The sequence below is a fragment of the Bombus fervidus genome, chromosome 6 (genome assembly GCF_041682495.2).
Source record: "Bombus fervidus isolate BK054 chromosome 6, iyBomFerv1, whole genome shotgun sequence".
NCBI classification, from domain to species: domain Eukaryota; kingdom Metazoa; phylum Arthropoda; class Insecta; order Hymenoptera; family Apidae; genus Bombus; species Bombus fervidus.
The window spans coordinates 11926708-11944326 of NC_091522.1; the positions used below are offsets into that span (position 1 = coordinate 11926708).

Sequence of the window (17619 nt, forward strand, 5' to 3'; positions counted from 1 at the left end):
AGTTTCAATTAAGACTTTCCTTTAAATAATCTAATTGAAAACTTAACAATTTTTTTCTCTAAAGTAACACAAGCCATTTCATTTGTACAGTGTTAGAACATTCAAATTGAATCATCACCAATTCGAATATTAAACAAACGGAAAGCACGTTTTGGAAGTTGGATTGTATCCAAACAATTCGTTAGTAACTAACGAGGCTCTCGTTAGCCGGTACGTGATGGCAAAGACTATAAGAACCGGCTCGAAAAAAAAAGAGAAAGAATTGAGGACACCGACTAATTCATTAAAAAATCAGATTGTTACAAATTGAAATTACATAACATAGTTTAAGCAACAGGTAAAGGATTTTCATTTATTCTAAAACGAAAATAATGTAAAACTACAAACTCTTTTTCTAAGGAAAATAATCCTAATTAATTTCGAGTAATATTTCAGCAACTAAAATTGTACAGTTTACAAACAAAAATTGTACAAAGTATACAAACCAGTCAATTCTAATATTATATCTTAAATCGACATTCTAATCTTCAACTTCTCAAATTTTTAACTTTCATTGGTAACTTCTCACAAAATTTTCCATATGTAAACTGTATAGAGTTCGGAAAAATGGGATTAATCGATTAATTGTAACTCATTAAATGAGTTCAAGAATTAGATCGTGTATCCCTCGTCTATGTACAGTTATTTTTTCTAATTTTATCTTTATTTTCTACAATCGTGACACATATCCGCATTACATCTCGCGCATCTATCTAGGAAATCTAGGTTATTTTCTCTTTTCAATAAATCTTTAAATGGAGCAAGATCCATTTACATATTGAAATCTCTCTGAATATTTTCTTCTGTGAAATACGCGATCGTTTCATCGAAAACTTACAGTATAACATTTTATATCACAATGACGCACTGTGCAGTTTAAATTTACGTGGAAGATATCAGAATAGCATTGAAACTAAAAACAACGCGATGCAAGAATAGATTATGTAATCAAAAAGTTCGCGCGCGCACGTGAATAGCTGGTAAAAACGTCAGTTTGTACGTAGAAGGTATTGTAATGTATTCAAATGCATGCAAATGCTGGCTTTGCTTGTAACGTGAATATCACTAAAAGTAGGTATAACAACATAATTACTTAAAGAGTGCACACATCGTGATGAAAAGAACTCGTATTAGGTGAAATTTCAGATACTTAAACTTAGTTATTCGCCAAAGCGATGTGTGATCTATGCATTTGGATCTTGCCTTTCATCGAAAAAGGTAAATTGTTAATTTAATCTTTGGGTAGTCGATCGGTTCAGATTTTTTTTTTTATGAGAAATACAATTTTTCAACAGAAACAAAATTATTAAATCGACATACAAGTATGTGAGATTTTGTGGATTATCAGGGAAAGTTGTCAAATTTCAATTGACATTTGTGAAACACCCTGTTTAATTCAGTTACATATAAAATAGATAAAAATGCACAAAATAAAATAGTACGACGAACGTTTTACTATTTAGTCCCGAGGAATGTGCACATTTCGTGTCATTAATGCTACGTTTTTGGATCTCTTTAGAAATAAGCATGCTTCTGGTCCATTTAAATGAACGAGAAATTAGTAGGTCTGGGAACGTGATACAACGTTGTGCGTTGTGTACCGCAGCATAAGCTGCGAATTAAATTTTTTAAAAGAACCACAATGCGTTCGCAGGTTCGTTTCTGGTATATCTGAAAATATTTGAAACGTTCTTATCAATGCGGTCAAACTATTAGGTTTATGTATGCAAGATTTTTGTTAATTCTTGCGACTTGCTTATTTGTTTATTTCCTTGTTAATTTCTATGAATATATAATTCATTTTTATCAGAGCACGATAGATAAAATATCGATAGTGACATATCAAACGAGAAGAAAGAAAGAAGAAAACTAAAGTTGAAAGTTCGTTTTCTCTTCCTTCGCAATAATGTTTCTACCATACTTTCGCGGATTATAAATTGAGAATCGTAAAATTTGACAGAGACACGAAAAATGTCGGAATTCAGTGGGATGTACCGCAATCTTCGGTAAATTATGACAGATTTATGAAACGCATAGTTGTCCGATATCTACTAAGATACTCGAGATTCCTTAAATTTTCTTCGATCGATAAACTCGCCCAAGGTATTCGATGAATAACGTTCTTGGATTAAAAGTTGGGTGAATTATTTATATTGTAAGAGGTATATATATATATCTTTCTCTCTTATCTACGATTTAAAACTTCGTTCGAATGCGCGCGCGATACAAAGACTTAAGAAGCTTAAGAACTTTGTGAAATATGGTTTTCAAGATATAACACAGATTGATAAAAGGTGTTTCTCCGGGATGAAAAGATGGCTTCTTTAAAGAACAGAAAGTTTTTCAATTTCGAGCAATGAAATACCGGATAATCATATTAATTATGTAAACATTACAAGTTTATATCAAAGTTGGCACGTCGCGTCGTAAAACGAGTCTCATTCTATCGTTTATTATCCTTTCGTTATCAAAGATTGGTTGATAAACTATGCCATTAATAGACATAGTTAGAATAATAAAGAAATGCAAATTTAATAAAGTGAGCAATTTATTACCAAATGCCGCACATTCCTTTCTTTCGGTAACAAAGTGCATTTAAAAAATTTCAACTGCTACGATTTAGTAAAATACAACAGCTTTTGTACTAAGCTATTCTACTAATGATTGAAAATGTATTTTATTTTACATCATAAAATCAACAAATTATTTAAACGCGACAGCTTTAAAAAATTAGCTAGATAACAATAACATATTCAATAACTAAAGCAGTTAGATAGATAGTTTAAATTTAAAAATTATCTCGACTTTAGTCTTCTTCTGGTACTGCCATTGACCTATGGCACGTCATAAATGGAGGCACCTCGCATTTACATTTCATGTCAATCATCCACATGTCGACCGGTCCCGGTTCAAATTCCTCACCTATGAGCTTCGTATCATTATAAAATCGGCACGTTTTGGTATCTGTAAAAACCAATATAATAAAATTAACATCATTGATCGCATTCACATAACAACTTCGCAGTAAAATAAGTGAAACAGTGATGTCAAATGGCAAGGAAGTGCCAACGAGCTGCTTTTAATTTTTTGATTTTTGCCCACAGCATTAAATGGTCGTACTAAATGATCACCTCGTGATTAGCTATGAAATTCTACATCAGATCTATCTGATATGAAAACCGAATGATAAACAGACTGGTCAAGTTAAAATTTCTATTATGATGGTGATGATGAAATACGGAATCGATGAATCCAATTTGAATATCATTTCGAGAAATACAGGTATGGAGACATTAGAAATGACGTTATCGGTTGAATTACATTCTCAAACCCACGTACCTCCCTCAGAAACCACCATAACGTTGTTAAATTCCTCAGTATCGACGTTCTTTAAGTCCGCTGCAAAAACAAAATTAATTCTGTAAAATAGATTTCTCTTACGAAGAAGTTTTCGAAATGAATGATTATTTGAAGAAGATAACTGTTGGAAGTTATAGTACTTTATCTCTTAATAAATGAAATAAGTACTATTCGCTCGGAAAATGTGATATCGACTAAAAAAATGACGTCGAAGTCTGCCCGTAAGCAACTTTATAAATGGGTATAAATGGTATTTTTTTTTTTTTTGTGCAATTATTATTACATTTTGACTTTTTCTAAGTACATATAATTGAAATAATTTTTATCTTACGTATCTCTGGAAAATCTTACTTAATAGAAATCTTAATTAATAGAATGTTTCTCGCTGTTTCAAATTTCAATTCATAACATATTTTCTCAATCTTTGTAATAGTTATAAAGCTTTATTTTTTAATTATACTTCGGGATATTTGTACGTCATACCCAAACGCAATTTCAGCATCGAGTAGGATAGAAAAATAAAAAAATGTTTCACATCCACCATCGTAATTAAAACCCGAGCACTATCCCAATTCTAGTTATTACATTTGTTTGCATTTATCTTGAGAATTCCGAAAAGTAAACAAAAATTACGAAAAGATATCATTCATAACCATTTTCGGAGCTGCTTATGACGGACTTGGACGCTATCTCCCTAGCTGACATCAAATTTTCCCAATGAATGACACTCAGTTCAATTACTAGGCGGTAGCTAGTATTGTAAGTTCCAAAATTAATTTTTTTTACAACTAATTAGTCATATAGGAAACATTTTATAGAAAATTAATACTTCTGATGCAGAGAACGCGGAAGGATTAAACACAATTTGCAATTGTGAACTTACGGCCCGTATATAGAGGTTGATAGCAATAATAATTTGGTAGCGTAAGAAACATAGGTAACCACTTGTCATGAACTTGAGGAGCACCCACGCCGAACAGAACAGAGCACGGATCACGGTTCAGTTGCTGACAGAAAGGCTCGATATTTTCACCTAAAAGAAAATTTAATTATGTTTCATTTTTTTATTAATAAATTAGATACAAATTACTTCGTTACACACATTTCGGCTTTTCTTTAATATTATACCTGTGTATCCTTCCATGCAAAAACACAACAGCTTTGGATTAGCCTTTGGATAGAAGTACTCCCCGGCCTTATAAACTTTACCGTCAACGTTACAAGTTGTATTATCTGCTTCTTCTTTATCTAGAAAACGCAATCAAAACCGTAGATCTTTACGTTCCATCTTTTCAGTGATATTCATAAGAATATGAATTTGCATAAGTATCAGCAGTCTAACTATTCTACTGTTGCAGCGGTTCGTAACCTTTTGTTTATCATTGACCCCCTGTAAATGATTCTTTGTTATCAAAATCTCCATCCGTAACGTGCCAAATGCGTTTGTATATTTAAAACACTTGTCAATTGCACATGCCAAATACTTTTTATTCGAATAAGACAGCAATAATTTGCATGTGCGAGAACTTCATGGCCACGGATTAAGAACCACTGTCCTACTGTATTATTCAAAGAAAATAGGATTTGCTTCTAAACAACGACCAGCATAAAATCAATTATAAATTATAATTACGTTAACACCAATACTTCTGAAGATATTTGATCTTTCTTATTACAATCTTAATTTATTGTATTTAGTTTACTCACCGCAAAATGGATCTGCGCAACAAAGACCATGCGTTCTTCTGTACAAACAGCTCTGTTCCTCTGTATTATTACAATCGTTTAATTCCTCGCATTGGAAAAAGGCACTGCTCATACAATAAAAATATTCTTTTAGTTAATCTTACTTAATTCCAGTAATGCGTGTTCATGAATTTTCAAATGACTCCCACAAGGCATATAATATATTCATAAACTATTTTTCTCAATCCAATACAAAGATCGAGCTATTATATCTGATGAAACAGGATTATGTGGGATTAGATTCGATTCAGATTTATTTGATGTGCACTGAACTTGAACTAATCACTAATCGTTAGGATCGCTAAAGCTAATGTACTTACGCATTTTCGTGCTGTGTACACGTACAATTCCAGTCGCAAGGATTGCTGTCCTCGGGTTTCAGCATCTCCCCGATGCTATACTCGTTGCCATTCACATAGCATTTATCCCGTGACAAATTGTTCAGATGACTACAATTGTATGCTTCCGCGCAACAGTCGTTGGGATTCGCGTAAATAGGAGTACAGCCAATCCCCTTGTAATATCTCACAATCAGTTCACCGGGACAATTTACTTCGTTGCAGTCCTCTTTATTAATGAAACATGAACGAAGTAATTAGAAGAAATTCACTGGTTTGCGCAGTAAAACAAGCAGAATAAAAGTCGTTATGCGTCTTTCAAGCAGTAATACATATAAAATATACTTGGCATAAGAATTTAATAGCTTCTTACATTTTTTATAAAACCGTGCAATTAGATCGATGAAAATTTGCCGTTTTACTCGAAAGAAATACACAAAATCGTATCATCTATGTAGACGTGTTATGTGAAACTGTGCGCTATATATAAGTTTCAATTCGCATGCGTCTTACCCGCTTTTCGTATCAGTTATCAAGTATTTACAAAAACCTCCTGTATATTTTTATCGGAAGATGTAAATAAACGATTTATATAACAAGATAACAAAGCGTAAAACTATCAGAAATCACACAAATACGTCATTTTTCAAACAATATTCCTGTGCGCAAGAATTAACTATCGTTCTATAGTTTGCGTATGGGAAAAATACCAAGATACACCGTTGCTGGGCAACATAAGGATCAAACCATTACAATAACCATCGATACGAAATATATCACTAAGATACATTTCGTAAATAAATTTCTTACCTTCTCCTGTCACTTGACACACAGCTATTAGGAACATCAGAAGAACGCATTTTCCAATGATCGAACGCGAATCATTACCGAGCCCGGCCATCTTCAGATCGTGAACTCTACACGCGTATTCTCTTGGCACCATCACCGGCCGCCTTTTATATGCAGCTTCGACGTGAATAAATAACTGAAATAGCTCGTGCTATGGAGGGGAGTGGATATTACCTAAGTCAGCATTCTTCTTAATGAGCCGAAGAACTTGTTATTACTGTTAATCAACTGAATTACGTCACAAAATATTAGATAAATGAAAATAAAATGTTTATCATCGAAGAAAGGAATGTAAACTTACACAGAAATTTTCAATCACAGTCAGGGTAGGATGGTGTTGGTAATTATGCATGTAGAGCGTTGTGCATCTCACGGATGTCAATGATTTTCGAGTGTGTTGTTAATGTTGGAGTCCAAAGTAAATGTGTCGATCGCACGCTTGAACTTGTTACGAACTTGGTTGTTCTTTGTTAATATTCATACACGTTACGTACATTATCGCAACGCTGATGAAGGGATATATCAAAAATTCTTCAGCGAATGACCTGAAGTATTCGCACATGTGTATTGATAATTTTTTACCAAATTTTAAGTAGTGGTCGAAAAGTAGTTCATATTCTTGTATATCAACAACGGAGGTAACTTGCACACGCTTTCTACGTTACAGAACCAAGTCAACATACGTGGTTGTTCCAAGTTCCCTACGTTGTCTATATTCATCGTCAGATTAGCGTATCGCTACATTTTGTGTTAAATACGTCGTTAGTAAAATACGTTAAGCGCGTGTATAATAAACAAAGAAGAAAATTGGTAAGAACCAATCGAATTTCATTCTATATCTGGATTCTTACCGAAAAGAGTATTAATTTCATTGATGATACGAATTTGATTGGCAAGATTATACGAAAAGATTCGCTATGAAATTTTACATCAAACATCTATCTAATATGATAATTGTACGGTAAACAGATTGATCTGTAAACAGATTCTTCGGTAAACGGATTGGTCAGTAAACAGATTGCGCAACATAAACCATGCGTTCGTCCGTATGGATTTTTCTCCAGTAGATTTTTTCTTATGAGTATATTTTCATTGTTTACGACAAAACAGCAAAGGAAGAGCTTCGAGATAAAATAATACGTGCATGTAGAGAAGTAGATCCACGAAGTTTATTTACTTCTACATATGAAAATCTTTTTATTTACTGAAAGGCGCGAGAAGTTATTTAAACATTTATTATAAACACAAATAAACGTACGACGTATACGAGATCCAATGTACAATTCCATGTAAAAATGTTGAAGTGATTCTTTGATAATTTCTACTGTTACATTATTTCTACTATTTGTTGATAACGCTAACGTTATGGTAAACATCTGACTGAACGCCATATTACATTAAATTTCGTTGGTATTCACGTAAATAGAAATTCTGACAATCGGATGACTTATAATGTCTCATGATCAGTGGATCGGGACATTTTCTTTCATCGCAGTCCTCTTAATGAACGAAACGTGTCCAAAGTGGACGATACGATTACGAGAAATTCACAAAAAAGGTGAAACAAAGAGAATAAAAATCCTTGTATATCTGTTAAACAATAACGTATATGAAAGATACTTAGAAGAAAGATCTCATGGTTTTCTATATTTTATAGGGCGCTGCGAATAAATTCATAAAAATTACTTGTTTAGGCAAAAATATACCACGCTAGCATTTCAAAGTCATTTGAAATTTCCGTCACGTTGCAAATACTTGTAAAATCTTGTTATAAATGGAAACACATGTGTACGTGAAACTTATCGCACAGTGTAATATATAAGCGATTTTAATTAACATTTTCCAATTCATCAAACAACGCCTTATCAATTATCAAATATTTACACGAACCTCTTGTCTATTTTCATGAAACGATGTATTAAAATAACATGGTAATCAGTATGTAGAATCGTGTGGCAAAACCTAGCAAATTCGTTATTTGTGTATATTACGTATACGCAATTACAATCATAAACAATCTGTTCACTTTATTTGGAAATGTTTGAATATCTCGGAAGGAGAAATTGGCGGGGTTAAAAATATCTTATTATCTTATGACAGCCAGAAATTCCGTAGTAAAATCAATTTGCAGCAAATTCAATTTTCATAATTCGTATCAGTGAGAATTACTTTCCGGATTGGCGTGCATCGATATATTGTTTGTTAAGGTTATTCGATGTTTGTGGAATTAAAGAAACGCGTGGGTAAATTGTAAGGTATTGAAAGTATATATGTATTGTGAATATAAAGTACAATTTGTGCAATACAATGTAAGCTGGTCCAGATCCGCACGCTAGCAATGTTACCCTGAGACTAAAAGAACGCCGAAGTCAACGTCGCACGTGTACCGTTTATGGTTTATCGTCGACGCATTCTTTTGTCTATGCGCTATCGATGACCTCAGCGCTTGAGAAAACCGAAGACCAGATGTAGAGTTTTCTTAGAAGTGGCGATCACTTCAACATCGTTCTTTCATATAATATTTTGACACAAATTCTTTATAACTGTATGCGATGCGTTACAGAAATGGAAAACAAGAAAGGTATAAAACTGAAATTATCACATTATATTATATTATTTAATGTATGGAAAGAATATGCTCAAAGTACCTAGGTACCTCGCTGCTACACGACTTAAGGGTTAAGGTAATCGATGGTACCAAGTTTATCAGCGAGATACTTTTCCTAAATAAACTTCTCACTTGGTGAATTATTTTCGAGCCCAGCCATCGTTAGATCCTGCACTCTGCACACGTATTCTCTTATCGCGATCGTCTTTCGTCTTTTGTATGGAGCTTTGACAGTGGATGAATATCACGAATAGATGGAACCGTGGAAGAGAGATATTACCTAGACCAGTATATTTTCATGAGCTGAAGGACTGTTTATTATAGTTATTCAACTAAAATTTGTTATAGAGTATGATGTTAAATGAATGTTTATCAGTGGATAACATGTTTATCAGTGAAGGAAATAGCGCATGCTTGTATAGAAATGTTTTATCACTATCAGGCTGGGATTCTGTTGGTAATTATACAGAGTATGGCGCACCACACGGATTTCTACGATTTTGGAGTCTCTTTTTGAAGTAATGGATTTATTACGTGCGTTGTTCTTTGACGACATTAATACAGATTAGATACCATTAATGAATTAAAAATTCTTGAATGAATGAGTATCAAGCATCTATATCGGTAATTTATTAACAAAAAAAAAAAAAAAATTATTAAGTATTAAAAAAAAATTTTAACTGCTACGATTTAGTAAAATATAACAGCTTTTTTGTAGATTATATCGATTTACGAGCTATTCTACTAATCTTTGAAACGTTCTAATTTTTTAACTTACTAATGCATTTTATTTCACATCATAAAATAAAACAAATTATTTAAACGCGATAGCTTTCGAAAATTAGCCAGATGACGATAACATGTTCAAGAACTAAAGCAGTTAGATAGTAAGTTTAAATTTAAAAATTATCTCGACTTTAGTCTTCTTCTAGTGGTTCCGCTGATCTGTACACGTCACATATGGAGGCACCTCGCAAACACATTTCACGCCGGCAGACCAAATCTCGGTTGGTTGTTCATCGCTCAATTCCTCGCCTATGTGCAGCATCAGATTACCGTGCCGGCACGTTACGTTTCCTGTAAGATCAATATGATGGAATTGGTATCGTTAATTATCTTGTTAGTAAAGTAAATTAGGCGAGTATCTAAATGATCAGGGAAGGATACTGAATAGCATAAATTGAGTCTTCTTCTTTTCCTGGATTTTCGCCGACGATAGTATTAAATGTTCGTACCGAATGATCAGCTGATTATTTTACGATGATAACTTTATCGACGAGATTACGCGAAAAGATTAGCTATGAAATTCTATATTGTATTCTATATTGCTTCACATTGAAACTGAAAGGTAGATAGATCAGTCAAATTAAAATTTCTATAATGATAAACTAGGGAATTTGCGAATTTTATTATGTAATGTTATTTTGAGAATTTCGAATAAGAAAGCATGAAAGATAATGCTACACGTTGAAGCACATTATTTTCAACGTCACGTACCTTCTACAGGGACTGATGTAGTGCTGTTATGTTTAGAAATAACGCTGTCGCTTGGACTCGCTGCAAAAACAAAATTAATTCTAGAAATACATTTCTCTTAGGGAAAATTAATGTTTCTTTCAGAAAATAACGATTTAACTCTGCCGTGGTACTTGAATTTTTGCATCTTAATTTAGGTTTCGTATGAATCGATAAAAAGACTTTTCATTTCACATCAATTTGATTTAAAACGTTCTCTAACGATAGAGGGATACGATTCGGTCAAAAATGAAATTAAAAGGAGACTTTAAAAATATGCTGATATAATATAATAGGAGAATTTTAAATAATGCTTTAAAAGAATTGTTAATTTACTCTAGCCTAAGATTTATGAAATTTTCTAACATTAAAAAGACATGATCCGGTAAAAAATAATCGATCAAAACGTAAAAAGCTTCAAAACTCGTGACCACTATTGTGAACTTACGATATCTATAAAAGGTTACAGGACAATAATGATTAAACAGGAAAAACACAGGTATCCACTTGTTATGAACTTGGGTAGCAGCTCCATCGAATAGAGCAGAGCACGGATCACGGTTCAGTTGCTGACAGAAAGGCTCGATATTCTCACCTAAAGGAAAATTTAATTATGTTTCATTTTGTTATTAATAAATTAGATACCAATTACTTCGTTACACACGTTTCAGCTTTTCTTTCATATTATACCTGTGTATCCCTCCATGCAAAGACACAACAACTTTGGATCAGCGTTTGGATAGAAGTACTCCCCAGCCTTATAAACTTTACCGTCAACGTTACAAGTTATATTATCTGCTTCTTCCTCATCTAGAAAACTCAATCAAAACCATAGATCTTCACGTTCCATCTTTTCAGTGATATTCGTAAGAATATGAATTTGCATGAATATTCACAGTCTAACAATCATATTACTGAATTACTTAAAGAGAATGGGCTTTTAAATTTGAACATTTTCCTTATCGCAATCGTAATTTATTGTGTTTAATTTACTCACGGCAAAATGGAAATCCGCAACAAAGACCATACATTCTCCTATATGAACATCTTTCCTTCTCTGTACCATAACAACTTCCTAATTCCTCGCAATGGAAAAAGGCACTGCTCACACAATAAAAATATTCTTTTAGTTAATCTTATTTAGTTCCAGTAATGCGTGTTCATGAAATTTCAAATGATTCCCACAAGACTTATAATATATTCATAAATGATTTTTGTCATAGTTCGAATGCTTTCATGACTTGCGGTATTAAAAGTAGTAACACATATACAGATCCCAACAGAATATATAGAATATATCGATACAAAAGTTGAACTATTATATCTTATGAGCAAGGCTGTATGAAGGATTGGATTTGATTTGGATCTGTCTGCACGTATTGAACTTGCACTCAATAGTAATTGTTACGATCATCAAAGCTGATGTACTTACGTATTTTCGTACTGTGTACACGTACAATTCCAGTCGCAAGGATTGCTGTCCTCGGGTTTCAGCATCTCCCCGACGCTGTATTCGTGGCCATTCACATAGCATTTATCCCGTGACAAATTGTCCAGGTGACTACAATCGTATGCTTCCGCGCAACAGTCGTTAGGATTCGCGTAAATAGGAGTACAGCCAATCCCCTTGTAATGTCTCACAATCAATTGACCAGGACAATTTACTTCATTGCAGTCCTCTTTATTAACGAACCATGACCAGAATGAGCGAAGTAATTAGCAAGAATACATTGATTCGTGCAGGTGAAAAGTGTTGGAGCAAACGAAATAAAAATCCTTTTATATACATATCTTTTAAACAATAATATACAAGGAAAATACTAAGAATGAAAATTTACTGTGGTAAAATTAAAACAAAAAATAAAATTAGATTAAATTAATAGAAATCTCTGTCACGCCGAGAAGCGTAAAATCTTACTGTAAATGTATACATATATATGTTAGTTTTATGGCACAGCGCGATAGAGTGGAACTCCGTTTATGTGAACTTTATTTATGTAATCGAAATTTTAATAGCGCCTTGTTAATTGAACTTTATCTGAGCTCCTATTATCTGAATTGCCGTAAATGAAAATTTGCTTGTTTGAACGTCCAACAATAAGACGAAGGACAAGAAAAGAAAATGTACTACGTTCCTTATTTTTGTTTTCCTTGTCTTATATACTGCAGTTTTAATTAAAAACTGCATCGGGTGATGTATAAAAAATGTTTCAATTAAAAGAGCGAAGATCACCTTGAAATCTAAGGTACGTCCACCGAGATAAAATTTCTAACCATCGAAAGATAGCGCCCTTGAAACGAAGTAAATTCTACTTGAAATATTTTGTCGAATAATGAATAGTTTACGAGATAATTGCGTGGGTAGATTTAAACGAGGCACTCTGCATTTAAGAGTAAATGTTTCGTGGAATCCTCATGTATGAACATGAACTGCTATTAATTGAACGAAAAATCGTAGGTGGTGAGGACGTACTTCTCCGACAAGTTCATATATCTACTGTATCAAACTTATTTTAATTTACACATGCATCTTGACCGTTATTTTAACATGTTATCAGTTATCGAGTATTTATTCAAACCTCTTGTATATTTTCATCGAATGATGTGAGATAACATGATAATCAAGTGCAAACGATCATGTGCTAAAGTCTCGTAAATTCGTTATTTCTACGTATTATGCGTACACGATTATGACGATGTACAAGTGTGTTCGTTTTATCTGCAAATATGTGAATCTCCTGAAAACTACCAGTAAAATGATCAACATTTTTTGCTACATAATGACAACACAAATCGTAGTGAAATTTAATTGCAATGAAATTCACAACAGTAGCAATTAATTTCAAAATCGATCTACTACATCGATTTACTACAAAATAGAAAACTACCAGTTTCGGAGAAATATGAAATATTTCGTGTCTGGAAAGAACACGCTCAAAGTATCCAGTTGTTAGACAACATAAGGCTTAAATCATTATGACAATCAATAGTACGAAGTATATCAGGTTATTTTTTGTAAATAAACTTCTTACCTTGTCCTGTCACCTGAGCAATTATTAGGAACATCAGAAGAACGCATTTTCCAATGATCGAACGTGAATTATTATCGAATCCAGCCATCGTCAGATCGTGAACTCTGCACGCGTATTCTTCCGTCACCACCGCCTTCCGTCTTTTATATGTAGCTTTGACCGTGAATTTATACCGGGAATAGCTCGAACTATGGAAGGGAGTGGATATTACCGCGGTCGACGTTCTTTTCCATAAACTTAAGAACTAGTTGTTATAGTTAAACAACTGAAATGCGTCACTGAATATTAAATAAACAAAAGTAAAATGTTTATCAGTGAAAGTAGTAAGGCAGTCTTACACAGAAATTTTTCATCACAGTCAGATAAGAATTGTATTGGTAAATACATGTATAGAATGTGGCGCACCTCATGAATTTCAATGATTTTGGAGTCCGTTGTCGAGGTCGATGTCCAAAATAATTGCGTCGATCGCACGCTTGAACTTGTTACGTACGTTCTTGTTCTTTGGCAACATTAATACACATCACATTATCACGCTACCAATGGCGGAATGCATTAAACATTCTTGAATAATTGATCTCAAACATTTATATTAGTAATTTATTACCAAACCGCGTATACTCATTTTGGAGGGAAGGGATTTTTAAAAATGTCAGCTTCCTTGATTTATTCAAGTACACAAACCTTTGATAAAGTATGTCGATTTATGAATCATTCCAATAAACCATTGGAACGTTCTAATTTTCTAATAAACTAAAGCATTTTACTTCACGTTATTCAAATGCGATTCATTACAGAATATTGGACGAATGATAGTAAAAAAAAAAATTCAGCTATTAAAATAATAATACATACATACATATATATTTATTTTTCGTTTGGAAATTCTATAGATCACTAACAAAGTGAAACACTTGCTCTTTAACTTTCTTACACGTCACAACTGGAGGCACTTCGCACACGCATGTTACGAGGGGATGATTAACCATGTGATTAGATGGTTGGTCCAGGCTCAATTCGTCGCCTATGTGCAGCATAACATTACCATGCTGGCACATTCTGCTTTCTGTGAGAGTAATATGGTAGAATTACTATCGTTAATTACTATCTTGTTTATCGGAGGTTTCACGATAGAAAATTGAACTGTTTTAATTATTAAACGTTTTCTGTTTAGCTGTCAGATTATCAAATTATAATTGCACATAGAAGAGTATTTTTATTGATATGTATTTTTGTATTTTCTGCCTGCCAAACTAATTAATCTAAATAAATAATTTAATAAAAATAAAAATTTCTCCTTTCGTTTATTACGTTTCAGTTCAAATAGTTCTATTTGGATAAGCCCAAAAACATCTTCGATCATGTCCCGTTCAGAATTCGAAGTAAATTTAACATATTCTGATCAGTATTCAAAACCTCTGGAATTGTTATCTTACAAGTTAAAGCAAATTATTCTCAACGTCACGTACCTTTCTCAGAAACGAACGAAGTGCTGTCGTGTTTACGAATAATAGCGTCGCTTGATTCCGCTACGAAAACAGAGTTAATACTATGAAGTACATTTCTTTTAAAGGAAATTAATACTTCCTCCGGAAAATAACGATTTAACTCTGGCGCGATATTTGAATTTTTCTATCTCAGTCTCAGGTCTCGTGTCAATCGAGACTTGAAGAAAATTTGATAAAAATGAATTTGAAAAGAGATCGTTAATGTTATTAATCGATTTTAATCAGACATTCACCATGTTATCCTCAGACTTGTGAAACCTTCTATCTTTAGGAAAACATGATTCGATAAAATATTCAAAAATCGTAGAAGGGTTAAACACGTGTTTCTTATTATGAACTTACGGTATCTGTAAAAAGGTATTGGACAAATAAAATTTGCACGCGTAAACCAGATAGGTGTATATTTGTCATGAACTTTGTCAGCATCGTCCGCGAACATAGGAGAGCAAGGATCATGCTTCATTTCTTGACAGAAGGGCTCGATATTTTCACCTAAAACAGAATATAAATAAATTCGATCTCTGAATTATACAACAAGTACCAATTACTTTATCATAGACATTTTAGCTTCTCGTTCATATTATACCTGTGTATCCATCCAAGCAGACGCACATCAGTTTCGGATTAGAGTTTGGATTGAAGAACTGTCCGGCCCGATATACTTTGCCGTCAACATTGCAAGTCGCATCTGATTTTCCTATATCTATCATAAAAAATATAATCAAAGCTGCATAACTCTGTAGCTTCTATCTTTTCAATTACATTCATCATAATATAAATTTGAATAAATATTTGTAGTCTGGCATGTTATACTATTAAATTACCCAAAGAAAACAGGGTTTGCTTCTAACATTAAACAATAATCTGTGGGAAACGAATTGTACTTTTCAGATAATGTAAAATACCCAATATTCCCAAAATTGTTTAGTCTCTCTCATCACAATCCTAATTTATTGAATTTTATTTACTCACCACAAAATGGATCATCACAACAAAGACCATGGGCCCTTCTGTACAAACAACTTTCTTCTTCTACACGATCGCAAGTTTTTCTTTTCGCACATGCGAAATTGGCACTGTTTACACAATAAAAATGTCCTTTTTGTTAATTTTACTTGCTTCAAGCAACGCGTGTTGATAAAGAGAATGATTCGTATAAGGCACATAACATAGTCATAAAAGACTTCTGTAAAAGTTCGAATCCTTTCACGCGCTACTACGTATAATTTATACATAATACTGTATAGTCGTCAAATATTAATACATAGAAAGATTCCAGCAGAATATACCGATATCGATAACGTGAAAAACATTAGGGGTTTTGTCAATCATCCAGTACAAAGATCGAAATACTATATCTTGTGAGGACGACTATGCTAAGTTAGATGCGATTCGGTTTTATCGCTACATATTGAACTTTAATCCATTACTAATTGCTACGATCGTCGAAGTTAAAAATGTAAGTATTTACTCATTGTTGGAGTGTGTGCACGTGCAATTCCTGTCACAAGGATTGCTATCCTCGGGTCTCAACGTCTCTCCGACACTGTATTCGTGGCCATTCACATAGCATTTATCCCGTGACCAATCGTCCAGGTGACTGCAATCGTACGCTTCCGCGCAATTGTCGTCGGGATTCACGTAAATAGGAGTGCAACCAAGCGCCTTGTAATATCTCAGAGGACCGGGACACTTTATCTCGCCGCAGTTCTCTTCGGAAACTAAACTTCGCCAAGATGAACGATACGATTACGAGAAACTCGTCGATTCACTATGGTAAAAACTAATGAAATGAGCAGACTAAAAATCCCGACATACCATTCCGAGCAATAATAAATATAAAAGAATTGCATATTTAATAAAAATTTCATGTTTCGCACTGTATAAATCGATGCGATGAAATTAATGGAAATTTCTTATTTAAGTAAAAGAAACCTGTCGACCATCGTCGCTTTAAAAAACTTTTAATTCCCTGTTGCGAGGAACAGGTACCTCGTTGCTTGACAGCGTAAGGCTTAAATGATAACCAAGTTAATGATAACTACTTAAGTTATAATGGAGATCAATAGTTTAAGCGTATTACCAAGCAACTCTTTGCAGGTGCTATGTAACCCTCTGTGAAGAGCGTTTAGGGCTTAATAAATGTACTTAATAAAAGAGTCTTTGAAGATAAACCTCTTACCTTGTCCTGTTACTTGAACGACGATTAAGAACATCAGAAGAACACATGTTTGAATGATCGAATACCGTTTATTACCGAGCCCTGCCATCATCAATCGTGAACTTTGCACAAAGTCTAATGCGATCGTCTCTCGTCTTTTATATGTAGTTCTGATCGTGAATGTATAGCAGGAATAGCTGGAACTCTGGAAGGGAGTGGGGTTACCTAGGTCAGCGTTCTTCTCAATGGACTTAAGAACTAATCATTATGGTTTATCAACTGAAATACGTCGTTGAATATTCGAAATGAAAATAAAATTGTTTACCAATGAAAAGTGTCAGGCAGACTTGTACAAAAATTGTTAATCGCTATCAGGTTAAGATTGTATTGGTAATTACATAGGATGTGGTGGAAATCGCGAATTTCAATGAGCTTGAAATCTGTCGTTAAGGTCGATGTCCTA

At 33.6% G+C, this 17619-nt stretch overlaps 3 protein-coding genes across 12 annotated transcripts in view; 1 reads left to right on the plus strand and 2 right to left on the minus strand.

Moving 5' to 3' along the window:
- LOC139988417 (uncharacterized) overlaps window positions 1-17619 on the plus strand; it is a 288130-nt gene that overhangs the window by 246297 nt on the left and 24214 nt on the right. The window lies entirely within an intron of this gene.
- LOC139988421 (uncharacterized) lies at window positions 2570-6441 on the minus strand. The gene is made up of 7 exons (XM_072005849.1): window positions 6294-6441; window positions 5466-5712; window positions 5107-5210; window positions 4528-4647; window positions 4283-4432; window positions 3379-3438; window positions 2570-3003 (listed from the first exon to the last, which is right to left on the minus strand). Exons 1-7 carry the CDS (start codon window positions 6424-6426, stop codon window positions 2846-2848), a joined length of 972 nt encoding a protein of 323 aa, XP_071861950.1. The 5' UTR covers window positions 6427-6441; the 3' UTR covers window positions 2570-2845.
- Window positions 9700-17319, minus strand: LOC139988418 (uncharacterized). Of its 6 annotated transcripts, none has more exons than XM_072005839.1 (8): window positions 17178-17272; window positions 13488-13675; window positions 11888-12134; window positions 11453-11556; window positions 11146-11265; window positions 10904-11050; window positions 10438-10497; window positions 9700-10017 (listed from the first exon to the last, which is right to left on the minus strand). In XM_072005839.1, the coding sequence occupies exons 1-8, from the start codon at window positions 17222-17224 to the stop codon at window positions 9869-9871; spliced, it is 1062 nt and encodes a 353-aa protein (XP_071861940.1). In that variant the 5' UTR covers window positions 17225-17272; the 3' UTR covers window positions 9700-9868. The 6 variants fall into 6 exon arrangements, with proteins under 6 accessions (XP_071861940.1, XP_071861944.1, XP_071861943.1 ...); XM_072005842.1 differs by lacking the exons at window positions 9700-10017; window positions 10438-10497; window positions 10904-11050; ... (2 more) ...; window positions 11888-12134; window positions 13488-13675 and adding exons at window positions 14140-14553; window positions 14957-15016; window positions 15338-15487; ... (2 more) ...; window positions 16467-16716; window positions 17079-17110 and having other exon boundaries at window positions 17178-17300; XM_072005843.1 differs by lacking the exons at window positions 11453-11556; window positions 11888-12134; window positions 13488-13675 and adding exons at window positions 15968-16071; window positions 16467-16716 and having other exon boundaries at window positions 17178-17314.